This window comes from Anabas testudineus, chromosome 2, assembly GCF_900324465.2.
Source record: "Anabas testudineus chromosome 2, fAnaTes1.2, whole genome shotgun sequence".
Lineage (NCBI taxonomy): Eukaryota > Metazoa > Chordata > Actinopteri > Anabantiformes > Anabantidae > Anabas > Anabas testudineus.
Window position 1 is genome coordinate 21,617,978 of NC_046611.1, and position 19,282 is coordinate 21,637,259.

The following is a 19,282-nucleotide window of genomic DNA, read 5'->3' on the forward strand; positions in this document are numbered from 1 at the left end:
TGACAGGATATGGCTTTTTAAATCTAATTTGTGGGGTGAGTTTGTGTACATGTACACATACTACCCATGTTGTGAGGACATAAGTCTGTTTACACAGTCACTTTGTGGGAACTCTGCTTCCTTCTGGAGACTAGAAAGAACCTAGAGATTACTGTAAACTGTATTGATCACTGTGGGACAACTGCACTAGGTATTAAACCTGGGTTTTTAATGAATACTGATTAATACCAATTAGTGCTCTTTGAAGTACAAAGTAAATACACATTTCTGCTACAAGCAGGTTGTGAGTCTTCATATAACACATGCAGTGGGGTCAAAAAGTCAGAACCACATAGAAAATCTGAGATATTTTTATGTAAATATGTAAAAGAAGTCTAAGGATTTGACAACACAAGAAGTTCAAACATGTAAAATGAAGACGCTACATTTAAGATTCTGCATTATTTTTAGATGCGAAATCACATTAAACCAAATTTGCGACATTGGCCATGTTAACTCCACATCTACTGAACGATGTGTTTCGATGTCAGGTGAATATGACTCATAAGATGTGTGTTTAAGTGACTTTATTTAGAGTTATTGTTCACCTGTTAAAAAATATCATCATGCTTCATGTTCCTGCAGTTTATTGCTCACTAAGAATTGTGAAAGTAGGAAACATGGCATCAGTGAAGTCAACGTGTGAAGTGAATTTGTTATTCTGCTCTAAGAGGAGCTTCCTGAGTCCAACATCATGGCTGGACTAAAGGTTTCCAATGAGCAATGTAAGGCTTCATTTAAATCCAAAACACAATCAGGCAGTCAAACAGATTAAAAGTGAATAGAGATCAGTACATCCTGCTTTGTTCCCTGAGGAGTAGAAAAGCAGAAAATATCATGAGGTGCTCTATGTGGTCTCAGATTTATGGCCGTCACTGTACATTCAATGCCCCAAAACTGACAAGTGACGTGGATAACACTGACTGGGAATGATGTCTGCAGGGATCTGAGCAGCTTTGACTAGATTGGATCAGAGCATTTGCAAAACAGCAGGTCTCGTGGAGCGTTCCCAGGATGCAGAGGGCGGGACCAAGCAAAAGTGGCACAAGGAGGTAAGAGAGCTACTGTAGCACAAGCTGACGCTGGCTATGATGGACAGGCGTCAGAACACACAACAGCTCACTGTGTGTGGGACGGTGTAGCTGCACACTGGTCAGTGCCCGTGCTGATTTTAATATTGTGGCTGAGCTGTGTATGTGGAAGAGACAGAGTAAAGGGAAAGGGTTTGTTCTAGTCATTTAGAACTAACATTAAAGGAGGGAGGAGAATGTGTTGTTATTGTAATTGTAGTGGACACACACTCACTGATTAAACTGATTAAACTAATAACAATATGTTGTTAACTTCTATCTAGTCTCAGTTCTCTTCACAACTCACACAACTTTACAAACTGCTGAATATAAATATAAGACGGTGAAAAACAACTAAATGCCACACACTGAGAAGGGTTTTTAAAAACTGTGACTAACTCCAGCTCTGAAAAACATCACAGTACATTTCTCAAAAAACAAATGTGAGGCACTTGCACTGTACTTTAGTAACTTCTTTAAATGCCATTTGATGTTTTTTACTTTATATTCTACTACATGAACAGCTTTCATGTTCACAAATTCAGATTTCACAGTCTACACTTTGTTATAGATTCATACACTACAAATGGAAACAGAGCCAATAACAGCCCAGAGAAGTTTGAACATGCAGACAGTGTTTTTTGTCTGCCTTAGTAAAATCATCATGGATTAAGTAAACCATCATACATAAAACCATCACAATATGATGGGCCTGTACTACATATTTGTACTAATGTAGTAGTATAATCAATGCAGCACTTTTTGTGTGTTTTTTGCTTCAAGCCAATGATCCGAGTGCTTCCTGCAGCTCTGACAGCATCAGACAGTGATAAAACACATTTCTCAGAGCTGCACCATCGGTGAGTCAGCCAGCAGAGGGCGGTAGAGATTCAGGATCGTGCATTCGGGCTCAGAAAACGCTTTGGATCCTGCTCTTTTCTTTTTTTTTGTTTTTTTTTTGTAGCCACAACCCGTCCTCCAGCCGCGGCTCCGCTCTTCTCCCGCTCTTCTCCTTCTCATCATCTCGCCGGTATCCCCTCGTTCAGCCGGGTCTCCTCCGGGGACCGTCTCTCTGCTGCGCTCGGCTCAGCTGCGCAGGACGGATCTCTCCCTGGATCTCCAGCTGTGTGGCTCCAGTCCTGCTGCACACAGGGTCGGCCATGTTGTTGTGTAGGGGTTTGATGTAAGTTTACTAGTAGGAAGTAGGGGCTGGAAAAAGGCTGGGATGCTCTCACTTTTCTTTTTGTGAAGCAGTGCCATGCTGCAGCTGGATACACCCTCTCCGAGCCGTCTCCTCCGTGCCACCCTGTCACACTTGAGCTGCTCTCGTTGAACTTCAGCACTAAACCTCAGCGGCTCTGCCGGATGGATGAAGTGAGGATGAAGGCGGCTCGATCCCAGTCGGAATAACTCGGATCCTCCAGGATCGGATTCAAGGGGAAGGTGGGGGACAAAAAAAAAAAAACAAAAACAAAAACAAGAAGGAAGCGGATCTGTGAAGGTAAGCGACCAAATGAAAGAGGGTCTTTGTGGGAGCTGCTTCATCAGAGAAGGGGCCGAAACGCAGCAGCAGCAGCAGCAGCAGCTGCTCGCCTGCCTGACCTGTCATCAACAAAGGAATGAAGCAGGCTCATTGTAGGAGAAACATATACCTGCATGTAGGCTGTAGTTTATGCTGCTTTTTGTTCCCACTAGGAGCAAAAACCATGTAGTAATAATTTATATGTCTATAAAATATCAGGGAACATGCAGCATATGATTAAAGTCCCAGTGGAAATAAATGTAACCACGTCGAACTGCAGAGAAATACTCAAAGTAGGACATGAGCATTATATCACAGATACAGGAAGCACTGATTTTATCACGTTAATACTTTATATTAGATGGTTTACTCATTAACAGAACTTATCATTTAATGATCAAAACTAAACTGTTAAAGGAATCATTTTATGTCATTATCTTTTATCATTGTTATTATTTTTGCTCATTTCTTATCTGTTTTGACCTGCGTCAGCTGTTTCCGTCAAAAGTCCATTTTCATTTCAGTGTCACCTCGACACAGGAGGCTCCAGTGCCACCTCATCATTTCATCAACTGTGTCTGATTCAGGTTATAGTGAAGCGAGGTCACTGTCAGGCTGTAGGAGGAGGTCGTTCAAGGCCCTTTGTGGCGATGCTGCCAGTTTGTGCTCTGTGAATTCAAGTGTGCCCATTAAACAGCTGAATCAGAGTGGCTGTGTTTCCCCCACTTCCTGCTGCTGACTTGATTATTCTTGTACTGTCTGCTTTTCCATATCCACTTGGAGAGCAGAGACTTTACCTGCGCAATCCTCCTCCAAGTAAACTCACTGCCTGTCATCCTGAACAGCTCGGCACTTCTGCACAACTGTGGCTGAATCATTGCTGGTTTGAATCCATATAAGGGCAGGTGAAGCTGAAGTTAAAGGGGAATGCCGGTAATAAGTGTTACTAATAAAATAAGCCATTTATAAAACACGGCTCAAGTATCTTGTAATCTCCCGTCCTTGGTAACATAAAGGCTATTACCTAAACCGAAACCTCAGGTCTCTCTGTCCTGGAGGAGAGAGAGCTCTTCTCTCTTTAGTGTTGTGTGCTGTACTGTTTGTGTAAAGCTGCTTCAGGAAGATTTATTGTGAAGATTTAAGTGTTTTATGAATGTTTTTTTCATCTTTGTGAGCAGACGCACACTCACACGTACACACACGTCTCTCCAACATCAGAGGAAGTCAGTGTCCACATTATGTGAGCTCTGTCTGTACATACGAGTGAAACTGAAAAACAAGGTGTTTCAAGATGACCCTGTTATCAGTGTAATTCAGTCGCCAGAGAAGACTGCAGGCTATCGCATGGGTTTTATAGTTCCTCTGTCAGAGGCTGCCACTTCAAACATTCAGCCCAGTTATGTGCTGACAATTGGATGATCGTAGACACAGATTCCCAAAATAGCTAACACTCATCCCCTGGCTTCCGTATTCAGGTATCCCCATGAGACTTGTTACTCTACAAAATGTGTGGCAGCACAATATCCAACATCAACATATCCAAAAGCTGTTGAGTTAGGTTTTGCAAGGAGATATTTTACACATGACTGTGTCACGTTAACTTGAATATCCAAGACATAAAAAAGATGTGGAACTTCGGCTTTAAAATAACAGCAGTAGAGTCGCTAAATTTTACTTAAAGTAGATTAAAATTGACAGGAGGCTAATCCAACGTCAGCATTAATGTATAATAATTTTTATCACAATCTAATCCTGCACAAGTAACTAGGAACTAATGTTAAAATAAATGTAGTGGAGTAAAAGTAATACAAAATGGAAAAACACACAGTTCTTCAAAATTGAACCAAATTACAGTACTTGAGTAAACAATTTTTTTTTTGGTTTATCATGAGATTTACTTTCTCAACATGACATTTCTCCAGACCTAGTTTTAATACTTTGGCATCAGAGGAATGTGGTGGATGGTGGCAGGCAGCATCTGTTGCAGATCTGAAGGCCAGTGAAGCTCGAGAGACCAGCCGCAGCGTCAGCCCCTAACAGCTGTCCAACGAGACGGCCGGGCGAGGTTTCACTCAGAGCGCTGGCTGATGGACGGAGGAACTCCACCATCATGATATCCCCCAGCTCAGCCGTCTGACTCCTAGCCAGCCAAATGTCAACTTCATTCGAGTCTAGATCATTTAACCCACGGGGGAGGGGAGGCTGTCTGATGCTGTGAGATCCTAAAGAGGTCAAAACAAATTTTTTAAATTGTTGATCTAGTTCATTTACAGTCTGAGAAATGAATTTTGTAAAATGTGCTTTACGGTCCAGTATCCTAAAGGAGCAACTTGAACTATTCAGATGAAACGACCTTTCTGGAATCACATCACTATCACATCCTTTAACCATTAGATTTTATCAATGAACATCATAAACTCTGAAATTTTAGTTTAAAGGTTTAAATGATAAAATTCTGCAGTCAGTCACATATGAGAAGCTTAAATAAGTGACTTTTAGGTCACATGACTGTGGGGATGGCACTGCTCGTCTGTAAGTTTGTTGGTCCACTGTTTAGTGAGAAATTCATGGTTTCCAGAGGATGAAGCTTCTTTACTTTCACCATCTCCCTACTTCTCCCCCAGCTCAAAAACTAAGAAAGCCCAAGAAAAGAAATCTTCATGTTTCAGATAGTTGTAACAGTGATTTTCTTTGGTTTAGTCCTGATAAATATGATCCTAATTGCTGCTGACTGTAAATGCAGATAACACTTTCTTCAAATAAATCTGCACTTTCCGCTGACTCATCTAAACTGTGTCTCTGCAGCTGTCTTTAAAATTCTGAACCATGACCACAAGCGCCCAAACATCTCCCCTATTCATGTTATCGCCGAGTGCAAGGATGAAAAAACTCAACTCTCTTCTGTCTTATCAGCGTTTTATTAACCCGTGTGGAGTTCTCACACTGCGGTGGCTGTGGAGGAAGGAACACATAGACAGTTCATTGATAAGAAGACGGCAGGTTTGGCTGAAATCAGACTTACTGTATGTGGCATAAATGAAGCCAACAAATGAAAGTTAAGCAAAGGCGCTAAAGCTTGTAAAGCATGAGAGGATCCTTCTAAAATAATCCTTTAAAGTACATGTGTTCAAACAAGCAGGAAGAAGAGAAACCCCGATAGTCCTTGGAGGGTTGGGTCTCTCAGGGGAACATCTGGAGCCTGTTCAGACATTAGCAAATACATTTAGTTCTTGTTTCGCCTGTTTTGGCTGTGCTGAAAAATATCTGCTTATTTTAGGATAGTAGATCTGCAACACTTTCAAATTCAGGGAGGCGCTATTCGCTGTTTTCTGGCATTTTGTCGATAAAACAATCAGTTAATTGAGAAAATGAATGAATTACTTGGTGCAGCCTTAGTCCAAACTCTCTGGTATTCATTTGAAAGCAAAAAAAAAAACTGTCCAAGTTGTTGTTGCTTGCAGATTCCAAACAATCATTGTAAAGTATTCGTGAGAAGCTCTGTGTTTGCTTTCCTCCTTCTACCTACCAATCATGTTTCTTCCAGGTGTCAGGAAGCATGGGCCCAGCTCTTGTTGCCTACAAGATAATCTGATCTTGCTGGAAGAGGAATGTTAAACAAACACAAAACTACAGAAAGATTAAAATATTTGTACAAAATAAAAATACCATTTGCAGTAGAGAAATAAACAGTGAGTTATTTATTTGAAGGTTTTTTTGTACTTTAAGTTTTTCTATTTGTTCACCCAGAAGACAAAGCTTGTGTCTGCACGCAGTAAGTCTTACACTAACTAGTACAGAGGATACACATTTTTGTTTTGAAGATTTAGATTTAGAGAGTCAAGTTGGCGGAAGAAAGAGACATTCTTGCCTCCAGTGAATCATTTCCAACAGTCTGTGCCAAATCATAATGCTTTGATTAAAGCTGAATGAAAAGTCTAGCTTACTTCGTCCTCATTTTTTTAAATCTCTGCAGCACTAAGACAATAATACTGCGTCTTTCCAATCAGATACAAAAAGGGGCTTATGTATATATACAGTACGTGTGTGTATGATACCATGTAAACTTCCTCATTTTAAACTTTTCACCTTCCTCTCATTGTATCTTTATGGCTCTAACTGGAGCAACTGGGAGTCCTCTCGTGTTTGCATGCAACGTGCTGTTGTAGGTCATGTCGCCTTCCTGGGGGCAGTAGATGGGATGTTGTCAGCAATTAGAATACATTCCTATTAATAGCAGCAAAGCAGATTTTCCTTGTGGTTTCATTCTTCTGGTTGATCTTAATAGACTTGGATGTAAAAGTCAATGAGACATGTTGACATTTTAGACCCACTGCAGATGTTTTTTCATTATGACTTGCCATTTATTGCTTTAAATGCCACCCAGACCACATTATTTCTGTTGCTTTCTTTCTCACACATTTCAGGTTTGGATTCATTCTCACTTTTGTGTTGCGATTTGATCTGCTGTCATTATTTGATGGCTCTAGCGTTAGAGGGATTGCTCTGCTGTGACTCAGAGACTCTGGGCAAAGCCATCTCCTTCAGCTTTGAAAGTCTGCTTGCTGTTAGGGCTTTTTATGTGGATGTGGCAAATATCGAAGGTCACTACAGGCCACGTGCAGGCTGAGTCAGGGGTCAGCAGTGTTTTAGCTCTAGGCCCTGGTGGTCACTCTTCTTTTTTGGTTTCTGTTGTTATCCTCTTAAGGTAAATCCACCATCCTCATAATACTTCTAATAGTTCAAGCTGGTACAGCGGGCACTATTTGCCTTGTTGCCCCCTCACAACCAACCTGCTGTATGTTTTTTCTCTTTGTATACTGTGGTTGTTCACATAACCACTGATAGTAATTGTCTTTTCAATCATGAGACATACAGTGGAAAGAAAAAGTGACCTATTTGCAATTTCCTGGTTTTCTGCAAAGGGTACAGTGAACCAACATGAAAACATCATCCCCACAGTAAATTATGGTGGCGGGTACATGATGATTTAGTGCTACTTTGCTGCCTCTGGACCGGGACCGCTTATCATCATGGAGGGGAAAATGCTCAAGTTTATCATGGTGTTACAAATGAACTAGTTGCAAGCTGTAGAAGCTGGGTGATTCAGCAGGACTATGACCCTAAAGATTAAAGTCAATCTACTGCAGAATTGCTTCAGAAAAACAAATCTGCCTTTTGAAGTGGCCGCTTTAAACCCCAGACCTGAACCCATCAGAAATTCTGTGGAATGACCTCAACAGAGCTGTTTACACCAGATGTCTTAAGAATATGTCTGAGCTGCAGAGGCTCTGTGAGGAAGAATGGTCCAAAAATTCCTGATGTATGTTGTGAAGCTTTAATCCACAGCCTGATGTTATTGCTGCCAAAGGTGGTTCAACCAGCTATTAAAACAGTTTTACCATTACTTTTTCCACATTCACTCTGTATGTTTTATAAGTGTTCAGTGAAGTTATGAAAGATGTTTTGCTGTGCTACTTTATATGTGATAAAATTAATAAAAGTACAGATATGTTCTTGATAATACACATTTAATCCCATATGGCTGTAGAATGCTATTGTGGCTCAGTAATCAGTAAAGATGGTGACTCATACCCAATATATTTCCTTTTTAGTGATGTCATTTTCATGAAACTGCTGATGTCTCATTTTTGGAAAGGAAAAATATCATCGGTTTAAAGTGCAAATATCTCTGGGACTCTGTCCAGCGTTTTGTAGAGTGGTAAGTTCAGTGCTGACCCAGTGAGCCAGATTCTTGTCCATCTGATGATGAAATACTAGCCCACCGTAGTTGACCAAGCTGCTGACTGAAGTCCTCTACCTTCCACTGGGTTTATCTCTACGCTAAAGGAAACGTTGGCTCTGAAACCCAACGTCTGTTTTCCATGCCAGCCTTCTGAACATATTGGCTCTAGATGTGAGAGGGGTTTTTTTAAGTATCTGTGAAGCTATAGAAGAAATGTGTTTTATTTTGGCTCATCTCCAGTGATTCACTACTCGTAAAACTGTTTTGGAGAGAACGACCAGTGCTGCAACCTGCAATTTAACCAGTTGTACAGATTATTTGAGCAAAGTGTTCTGAATCTTTGGAAGGTTTCTGCGGCTTGTCCCCATTTTGTTGATTTCCTTGGCAGCTGGAGAACTCAATGAACTCTCGATTACGCACCTCCTTTTCCGATGAGGAAAACTCCCTCCCACCACTGAACATCAAGTCTGGTGTTCCGAAATCAGTGAAAGATGTATTACTGTTGCATGATTGACGGTAATTCTGCGAACTGCCGCCCTTGTCACTCCTGTCACCAGCTGTGTCACAATGCTGCTCAGTAGTACCAGGCTTGTTTAGTCTGCTTTCATACCCCACGTCTTTTCTTCTCAGAATAAAAGCCTTGATTTCACGTCAGTCCTCTATTGTTTTACTGCCTTGTAATGTTTCAGTCCCAATTAACCAACATTGAGTTTGTCTCCTCAAGCAGCCGTTGTTCTTGGCGAATGAAACTGGTCTGATCTCCCCGAGCTCAGACTTCTTTATGAGCATGTCTGATTGTCTCCACATTTTCTGCTCCTTCACCTCACAAAAGAATGTTTCAGTGCGACTCCAGGCAAATTGTGTTAGAAAGAGGAATGACAACCATGCAGATGGAGACACACCAATGTTTCAAATCTTCTAATGTCAGGGTGAAGCATGAATGGATTACGAGGCAGCGGGACCCTGGGCACAGATGTGTAAAAGGGCCACAGCCTTTCTGGCTGAAACAAAGGGAAATAATGTGTCTGCTGTCATCTGTGGTCCAAATTAAAATTTTACTGGCCAACCAGACATCTCAGATAAACAAAAACAACAACAGAAAAAAGATTTTGCGCCTCTTTTTGCAGTTACTTTTCATCTCCTTGTTGTTTTCAATCTCTTCATTCACTTCATTGTCATTTTTTTTCTTTATAGTCCTTTTGCTTTGTAGTTGTTTTTCATCTTTTTTCAAATTTCATTTGTCTTTGTTTTTTGTCCATTTTGTGTTTTAGTTAGTCTAGATTTGATTTCCAATGAAGAAATAATACATTTCACTTCATACAGAGACCCCTGGGACTGTGCCAAGTAGGCCGATTTACTAATCCATTCATACACTAAGGGACACACAGAGACTTGTTTGAATTTGATGCTTTGCATAGTATGTAAACTGCTGTTGTGTCTTAATATTGAGTGACTGATATACAACAAAATGTATATCACAGCAGTACAGATTAAAATATCCTGTTTACCCTTCCACGTTGGATTCCTATGTGATTTTGAAGCAGATTTGATGTTTACCCATATGTCCCAGTTACCACAAGGCTTATAGTCTTAGCAGATGCAATAACAACAAAATGATTCACATTGCAAGGTTATTAAATTTTCATTTCATAACATAATGTTCCAGTGCCCAGAGTTGTTAATCCTGCACCTCCCTTGACCCTTCACTTTATTTATGTATCAAAAAGACGAGCGATTGGATGCTGTATTTTTCAGTCAGCAGACATTACATTGCAGCTTTGTGTTGTGTCTGTCCAGGCAGGGCAAGACGATGGGCTGTATCAAGAGCAAAGAGGACAAGGGTCCTATGATGAAGTGTCAACCAGACAATTCCCTAGCATCAGACCCCAGCACCACCGCCACCACACCACACGTGGGCCACTACGGGCCTGATCCCACCCAGCTGCAGCAGAATCAAGTTCACTCGTCTGGTTCCGTGGCTGCAAATTTCAACCACACGTTCACGCCGTTTGGTGGCTCCTCATCTGCCATGACTCCCTTTGGTGGGACGTCGTCCGCTTTCTCTGGTCCTGTGTCCAACTCGTTCTCTGGTGTTGTTTCAGGTATGATGCTATTATGAGAACTAAACAAGCATTTCATTTTAGTTCTAAAGACTAACCCCAGGGTTAGTGGTTCAATTCCTGGTTCCTCCTGGCTACTTGTCAAGGTATCCTTGGACAAGACTAATATGTACGCTCTGGCAGCTGACAATTTTTCTAAGGGGATCATTAAAACATTATCATTACAGCTGAGTCTAACTGACTTTAGTGATCCCCTGATATTAATCTAATACCCCAAAGAAGTTGAAATGTGTGTAATAAATGCAGCATGTCGACAATTATTGAATGGATTGGTACACAGTGATGTGATTCTCAGGCTAAATTGCAAAAACTTTGTGGTACTTTAACTTAATAAATCGATCAAATTTATTCATTTAGCAAATCCATCTAAGTGTTTATTGTCTAGTAGGTCTTAGTTTATTATTGTCATGGCATGCTGATGTTAGCATTTAGCCTTTTTTAAGCGCTGATGTGCCTGAGCTCTCAGACCCTTTTTCCTTTTTTTTTTAATCAGAGTATTGTCAGTTTTGCTGATTGATGGTAATGCAGTACACAGAAATACTCAGCGGTGCAATTACAAATTGACAGATTGGTCCAGTGCCTGTTAATTTGACAAATACATGTGTTGCATAAGTAAAGCAAGTATCTTGAGCCTAAATTTCATTTGAATGTCATTGTTAAATGAGCGAAAAACACTGGTTGTCTGGAAAGTAGAAAATGTACTTTCTACCTCCTACACTCATGTAAACATCATGTTCTGATGTTATTTAACAGTAATGTTAAGTATCAGTGGTTTGCACTATAGTAAATATTACTCCACCTTTAACTAAACTTTAACTTTGACCTTAACTTGGTCACTATGCAAACCCAACATGTTATGTCACGGCTAATTCCACATAGTTATTTTAACCAGCTTTTTCCTTGTTAGACTTTCCTTGTTAACACAGGTCCTGCTATCAGCAGATCGCTCTAAACATGTCTGAGCAGCTTAGAGCGATCCTGAGAGCAAAGAGACCTAAACCTCCTGTTTAGGTGGGATTTAGGTTGTAATCCTCCTGTTGGATTATCTACTACCAGAGGGGGTGAAGGTGGCACTGCCACGGTGTTCGCTTTCAGCAGGAGATAATGGGATCAGTGTTGACAGCATTGTTGTCAGCGGCGGTGGGTATATGAATGTCATCTGTCAGAGAGAGCGGCTGCACAATAGGCGGAAAGGAAATAGGACAGAAATATGGTTGATTCACTTTGTAATTGATTGAAATATGTCTTGTAATCTTTAGCTCGAGCTCATGTTTTGTTTTCGTAATGCTTCAGTGTCTCATAGGACTTCCTATTAGAAATTGGTTTTATATAATTACTATCCTTTACTTTGTGTCCAGAGTCCAGTTATAGTCCTATTTCCATGCAGAGGAAGTACTCGCATTATAAAATTACAAGCCAAAGGAAATCAATACAGTATGAGCAGTCAGACCTCGGTGAGACAGATTTATCTCTTTGAATTTGCCTTTAATCAGTCATACGCACAAACAAGCCTGCGGTTGTTTCCTGATGTGGTCCAGTACCTGAATCATTGTCTGATATTGTGTGCACATTATTCATCCGTGTCTCTGTTTACATTTGTTTTGTTTAGGTGGTGTTACGTTCTTTGTGGCCTTGTATGACTATGAAGCCAGAACATCAGATGACCTTACGTTTAAAAAGGGCGATCGCTTCCAGATCATTAACAATACGTAAGTTTCTCTCTCAATGTATGGGCAATTTATTTAAAATGTTCCCTGACAAGTAGTTCAGTGGATACGAGAGGCCTTCCTTACAGACAGTAATGCTCAGCTGCACCGGTTCAGTGTGTTTGGCTTCATGAATGAGTTAAATTACTGTGCACTGGCAAAGATGTTGCCTGAGGTTATAACATTGTAATGTAAAACAGATTAGCTTCATTCAGTCCCATTATGATAGCGGCATTAGGTCTTTTAAAAGGAAGGTTTAATATTTTTTTTTATCAACGTAGGAGGTCTCAGCAGAACGAATACAGGGAAAACTGAACGTGGGATGACACAAAAGAACGTATTGACAGTTACCTTTAAAGCCTTTCCATGAGCCACAGTGGTCTATGAAGAGTGGATAATTTTGTAGAGACTGACCTGTAAATGATTAATCAGTAACCTCCCTCAAACACAGTATTAATGATCCCATGATATATGAGTAACAGTTGTTTGACCCTTGAATGAGCAAGTTGTTTGTTTCTTTTCTCCTGTAGAGAAGGAGACTGGTGGGAGGCTCACTCCATCAACACAGGGAAGAAAGGCTACATCCCGAGCAATTACGTGGCCCCTGCTGACTCCATCCAGGCTGAAGAGTAAGACATTGTTGTTGCGTTATTCCATCTGTGGCAACACTAGCATGACCACATCCAAAGCGTCTTACATCAAAGCACACAATCCTGTATCAATGTCTTCATTACACGATGTTAATGTGTTCCCGGTTTTGAATCCCCATTTTCTTTTTCTAGGTGGTATTTTGGTAAAATGGGACGCAAAGATGCTGAGAGGCTGCTGCTGAACACGGGGAACAATCAAGGAACTTTCCTGGTGCGAGAAAGTGAAACCACTAAAGGTGATGGTCCCTTCTTCATGAATAGAGTTGTGCAGGTGCAGCTAGAAGTTGTTATTTTTCTGGAGTGTACAAGACTTGTATGAGCATGAAAACTCCCAGTGAGCACTAGGGTGTGAAACATTCAATCACAGCGCTTAAAACGGTGCAGTCACCAGTGTAAACAGTGAGCTACAGCAACGGAGAAGGAGACTCCGTCTGAGCACCCACAGTCGTTGACATACATACCTTACGCTCAGGTGGATCAACATTTCCCTCGTCCCCTCCAGGTGCTTATTCTCTCTCCATACGTGACTGGGATGAAGCCAAAGGAGACAATGTGAAACACTACAAGATTCGCAAGCTTGACAGCGGGGGATACTACATCACTACGCGAGTGCAGTTTGACACATTACAGAAGCTTGTCAAACACTATACAGGTATGTGGTGTGCAAAGCGTCCTGCTCACTCTCTTCTCTTGTCTTCTTTCATTTATTATTCATCACAGTCCTCTCACCTAGAGATTTTTATCCTGAGAATTAAACTCACTCACACCTGCCGCTCAGTGCCACCACGCTGCGCTGCCTGCAGTCCACCCCCCCCCCCCCCCCCCATGTGCTACCGAGGGGGATGAATAGCCTTTAATTTTAATAACAATTGGTGATGCATTTATGATTTTAAGCCTCACACATCGTCTTCATCTTGAGTAGGGCTGAGGTTAAATCTCCGTGATCCTACTTCATTTCAGTCTGACTCTAGAGAGAGTCTCGGTGTGTTTAAAAACCACTTCATCTCATTTATATTTCATCACCGTTAGTGTAAGAGTGTCTAAATTCATCCGCTTCAAATGAAATGGATTGATGCATGAAACAGACTGGCAAATCCAAGTCAGCTCTAAAAAGATGTCCACACTTACAGGATGTAGCTTGCAGAGATCCTATCCAGTCTCACAGAAAAAAACATTGGTGTGTTTGCGGCCCTGCATGTGGTGTTTTGACGTCTGTGCCTCGCTTTATTACAGAGCATACTGATGGGCTGTGTCACAGGCTGACCACAGTTTGCCCCACTGTCAAGCCTCAGACCCAGGGTCTCGCTAAAGATGCCTGGGAGATTCCCCGGGAGTCCCTTCGACTGGAGCTCAAACTGGGCCAGGGCTGCTTTGGAGAGGTTTGGATGGGTAAGAGCAAGACAGGCAGAAACACATCTACAAATGTGCCATGTGGCAACATGGATTTATTATTCATTGAGATGGTATTGGATGGTGAAATACAGTCCAGATTCATGTAGGCATCATCCACATGAACTAAACAGCCTATATTTATTGTGTCTATTTTAGTGCAGTCTGGGGAATTATCCACTTCCTGCAGTTGCTTCCTTTGTTTGTTGTATCCTCTTTATCTCTAGAGATCTTCTCACTCAGGAGGACAGCTCCAGACAAATTTTATTTGCTCCCTTTCAAACTGCACTATCATATCCGCTCATCCCAGAAATGTTTTTATAGGGAGTGCATGCATGACAGCACATGTCTGAGCAATTACAAGACCTAATTAATGTTTTTGTCTTGCTCCCAGCTCATTAACAACACTGATTACTGCTGCGGCCTGTGGGCTTTTCTCTGCCTATCTTTGTCTCTGCAGGCACTTGGAATGGCACCACTAAAGTGGCTATAAAGACGCTGAAGCCGGGAACCATGTCACCTGAGGCCTTCCTCCAAGAGGCTCAGATCATGAAGAAACTCAGGCACGACAAACTGGTGCCTCTCTATGCAGTGGTATCTGAGGAACCCATCTACATCGTCACAGAGTACATGTCCAAAGGTATGTGACACACTTGAAACATATTGAAAGCCTATGAAAAACGCTGCTACCTGACATAGTTGATGAGAACTGAATTCCAAAGTCGCCGCAGGTCTAGAAAAGAGAGACTCGGTTTCCTGTTACACAACACTGACAAGATCTGCTGTCAAAGAAAAATCAAGCCTGAACATGGACTTTTCAGACACACAGATCATGCATTCTTGGTTTTTGGGGCACAGCAGTGATGTCATATCTACTGAAGGAAACGTGCATTTTATGCACATGAAATTAAAATGCTGTACAAGTTCCTTGTGGTTCCCAGAAGCCTGATACTGGGTCGGTAATTGAAAGCTGCAGCAGTTTTGTGGGAGGCTTTCATAGCTTCAGCTGCAGTGGGTTTCTTTTTAGCTGTTTTATGGAGCATTTAGATTTATATGTGTGTGTAAATGTTCACTCTGTGACATATGCCTCTTTCTGTATGCATGCATGTTTAACTGCCTGCAGCCTCTTGATTTATTGTGTTTCACAGAGCAACTCCTGTAGCACAGTTCCTCTACTCTTAGTGCAGAACAATACCTCTAATAGACTCTAAGTAAGAATTACTATTACGAGATAAATCATTATTATGAAAATAAATCAGTATGCAGCTCACACACAGTAACATCAGTTAATCCTACAGTGCATTTTTCTGACTTCTCACTTTTATGGTTTTATAGGAAGCTTGCTTGACTTCCTCAAAGAAGGTGAAGGCAAATTCTTGAACCTTGTCTTGTTGGTGGACATGGCTGCAAAGGTGAGACAAACCACAACATACCTGCAGTTTGTTCTATCACAAGAGTAGAATGTGTGTCAGTGAATCATCGGTTAAGTTTAGAGCTCTATTTTAAGCTTCAGATAAAAAAAAAGTGACAGCCTCAGGTAAACATGTCTTCCTATCCCAGATTTGGCACACTTTGCTTTTTAAGTCTGACAGAGAGCTTGATGTTCAGAGGTTGAGAAGCTAAAAATTATTTACTAAAGCGCGCCTTTTGTTTTTAGATTGCTGATGGCATGGCTTTCATCGAGAGGATGAACTACATCCACAGGGACCTGCGTGCTGCCAATATTCTTGTGGGCGATAACCTGGTGTGCAAGATTGCAGACTTTGGCCTGGCCAGGTTGATAGAGGACAACGAGTACACAGCCAGGCAAGGTTGGTACAAACACGTCACATGAATACACACACACACACACACACACACAGTCTGAGTCACAGTCAGGTGAATGAGGTGTCTGGGTAGAAACGGATAGAGCAGTGGCCGCACAGCTAGGACGACTCCCCGTTGTCTCGTATCATGGTGTATTACAATAATGGTGGAAACCAGATGCTCCCGTTTCCTCTCATTAGTTGTGCTTTTCACATGCTGGGAGAATCCATCTCACTGACATGTCTGCTCCTTTAAAGGGCTGGTTCGCCCAATTTCCCCCAAGTTTTCGTACTTACTGCCACTGGTATCTAGGTTTGTTGATGATTTTGGTTTTATGTGCTCACATTTTGAGATTTCTGTCTCTAACCAACTACAGTGGAGCTTTATTTTACCTTTGTGTGTGCAGCTGTTCAGCCCTTTTGTAAACTGAACACACCTCTAATGTCAGTTAGATGCCAATATCTACCTAAAGTTTGCAAAAATTAACTAACATGGCCACCTAGAGCTACGGCTCATACTGGAAAAGGTTGTAGCAAAGCCTCTGCCCATTATTTATGTGCTATTTATTTAAAAGCAACAAACAGTAGTTTCACTTTAATTCCTTGAGATAATAAGACTTTTCTATGAACTATATTGTCTAGTCTGAATAAACCAGAATCCCCCAAACGCTGACTGGTTTTAATGATGTACAGTGGTTGTGGGTCACTGTTGCCTCTGTGGTTTAAAAAAAGAAAGAACACATATGCCCTCTAGTGGGATCATCTGACCTGTTTCCTCTCCTCTCCGCCAAACACAGGAGCCAAATTCCCTATTAAATGGACGGCCCCAGAGGCTGCGCTGTACGGCCGCTTCACCATCAAGTCAGACGTCTGGTCCTTCGGCATCTTACTCACCGAGCTCGTCACCAAAGGCAGAGTGCCCTACCCAGGTAAGTAAGAGTGTCGACACACACACACACACACACTCATACACGCAGAAGATGTGAATAAAATGTGCTGTTGTGACATCAGAGGGCGGTGAGTCACAGCCAGAGTTATCAGCTTTCAGTCTGTCAGTAGGCGTCAAGCTGTCAGAGGATGAAGTGAAGCTGTCTGACATTGTCTGTGCTGGTTGTTTATGCCACTGCAGGGGGAACACTGACATCTACACACAAACACTGATACCCTGACACACATGCATTTGAGATTAGATGAGACCATCTGGTGAGGACTGATCAGGAGATTGAACACAAGTCTTGTTTATGACAATCTGTCAGACTGATTCTGCCCTGGGGAGCAGCGCCTGCAGAGTCCAGTGCCACCTTCACAAAGCTCCACTTCCTTTCTCTACTTGGAAAAAAGTGCTGAAATGATTCATAGATCAGTCCCCTGACAGCACATTTTGTGAAACATACTCATTTATTTATTTATTGTTGAGGGTTAGATAAGAAGGTTGATTCCACACTACACAGTATAGGCTTTGATTTGTTTGTCATGGAAAATCTTTAATTCTAATAAGCTGCCTTGTTCTCCAACAACTTGTGTGTCATAGTTTTTTTTGCACTGTTTTCCAAACCTAACTGATACATTGGAAGAATAATGGTGAGATAAATAATTACAAGTTATCATTAGTCATTGGGGTTTATTGCAAACAGTTAGGTATAAGATCCTAGCCACTTCCTGTTGATGATTTTAGTCGAGTACTATGGAAAACATACTTGGAGTTTCCTTCTGTCGTCCCCTCTTCAGGCATGGTCAACCGGGAGGTGCTGGAGCAGGTGGAGCGAGGCTACCGTATGCCCTGCCCCCAGGGGTGCCCCGAGTCCCTGCATGAGATGATGAAGCTCTGCTGGAAGAAGGAGCCGGACGAGAGGCCCACTTTTGAGTACCTCCAGTCTTTCCTGGAAGACTATTTCACAGCCACAGAGCCACAGTATCAGCCTGGAGAGAACCTATAGCCTAAAGACAGAGAGCCGAGACGAGAGCTGAATGTCCTGAGTGTATAAAACATTAAAACGCAAACTGAGGTGTCCAGTCACACAAACCACTATTTGCTCTCCCTGTTCTCTTTTTGTTATTTTGCTCTGTTCCAGTGTCTGCAAGCATCTGTTCATCACGGTACTACCCAAGTCTTACCAGTGTGAATGTTGGATTGTGTGTACAGAACGGCCGACTGTGGTCACCTTATTACAGCCGTGTGAATACACAGCTCATGAACACAGCAGCTCTGATAATTCCTCACAAGACAAAAACATTAATGAGAGTTGCAGGCTTTCATCTCTCTTTACACGTCCCTCCAGATTGCAGTCTTCGTGGTAGATTAGTAAGTTATACACTAAACTATTATTGACAAATATAATATATTTTACTGATCAATATAAGCTTGTGGGGGAGAGGGTCACAATCATCGTGACAGTGATTAACTAACTAAATCCTATACAGCTTAACTTTATTTACACATTGCCAGATACAGTGCAATTTATTTGTTTGTGTCAGATAGGAGACTAGAAGATGTCTAAAACTATCGTGTTCCTTTTTGATATTTACATTTTTCTTTTTCTTTTTGTGCTTCATTTCTTTAAGGATTTATTCATATCATATTAACATGGCTTTATAGCTTCATTTACCAATTTTACTGTTTCATAACAACTTCACAAATCTGCCTGTCCCTCATTGTCCAGCTTTTATAATCCCACTGTGATCACTGCAAAGACATTAAACTGTCTGTACAATGTGTCACTGAGCTGACTTGGCAGAAAAATACAGCCAGCCGAGCATGCAGGAGGACCTGACGGGCTGCAAAACGTCTTTTGCTCTTGAAAGTGAAAACATGTAAAAAAAAAAAAAAAAAAAAGAAAAGAAAAGAAGAAGAACGCAAATGAAGTTGGAAACTACAGTTGTATCCTCTAAAAGATGACTGCTGAAGAGAAGAGCATTGGGACAATCCTCTTATCCAGTGATGCTCTTCAAGTCTATTTGTACAGCAATATGTTTTTTTTTTTTGTTTGTTTGTTTGTTGTTGTCTTTTTTACAGTAATCTCCTCATTTTGCTCCTGTCTGGACTCATCAGGGAAAGTATTATATTAGAATAACTGACAAGCTTGTAAAAAGGGCTTTGGAAACTATCAACCCCTCTTTTTGTATTATTATTATTAATTAAATGGACAATGCATACTGTGCTTGGGAGGTTAGGGTGGATTTTTGTACAATAAAAATGTGATTTTAACCCGTTGTTTCTTCTTTGGGGAGGTGAGATGCT

At 41.4% G+C, this 19,282-nt stretch overlaps 1 protein-coding gene across 2 annotated transcripts; it reads left to right on the forward strand.

The window, feature by feature from the left end:
• The first annotated feature begins 2,059 nt into the window (after positions 1–2,059).
• On the forward strand, positions 2,060–19,249 carry LOC113162985 (tyrosine-protein kinase yes). Of its 2 annotated transcripts, XM_026361274.1 has the most exons (12): positions 2,060–2,610; positions 10,172–10,476; positions 12,104–12,203; positions 12,731–12,829; positions 12,983–13,086; positions 13,353–13,502; positions 14,084–14,239; positions 14,700–14,879; positions 15,575–15,651; positions 15,897–16,050; positions 16,842–16,973; positions 17,773–19,249. In XM_026361274.1, exons 2-12 carry the CDS (start codon positions 10,185–10,187, stop codon positions 17,979–17,981), a joined length of 1,653 nt encoding a protein of 550 aa, XP_026217059.1. In that variant the 5' UTR covers positions 2,060–2,610; positions 10,172–10,184; the 3' UTR covers positions 17,982–19,249. The 2 variants fall into 2 exon arrangements, with proteins under 2 accessions (XP_026217059.1, XP_026217058.1); XM_026361273.1 differs by lacking the exon at positions 2,060–2,610 and having other exon boundaries at positions 9,590–10,476.
• The last annotated feature ends 33 nt before the right edge of the window (positions 19,250–19,282 follow it).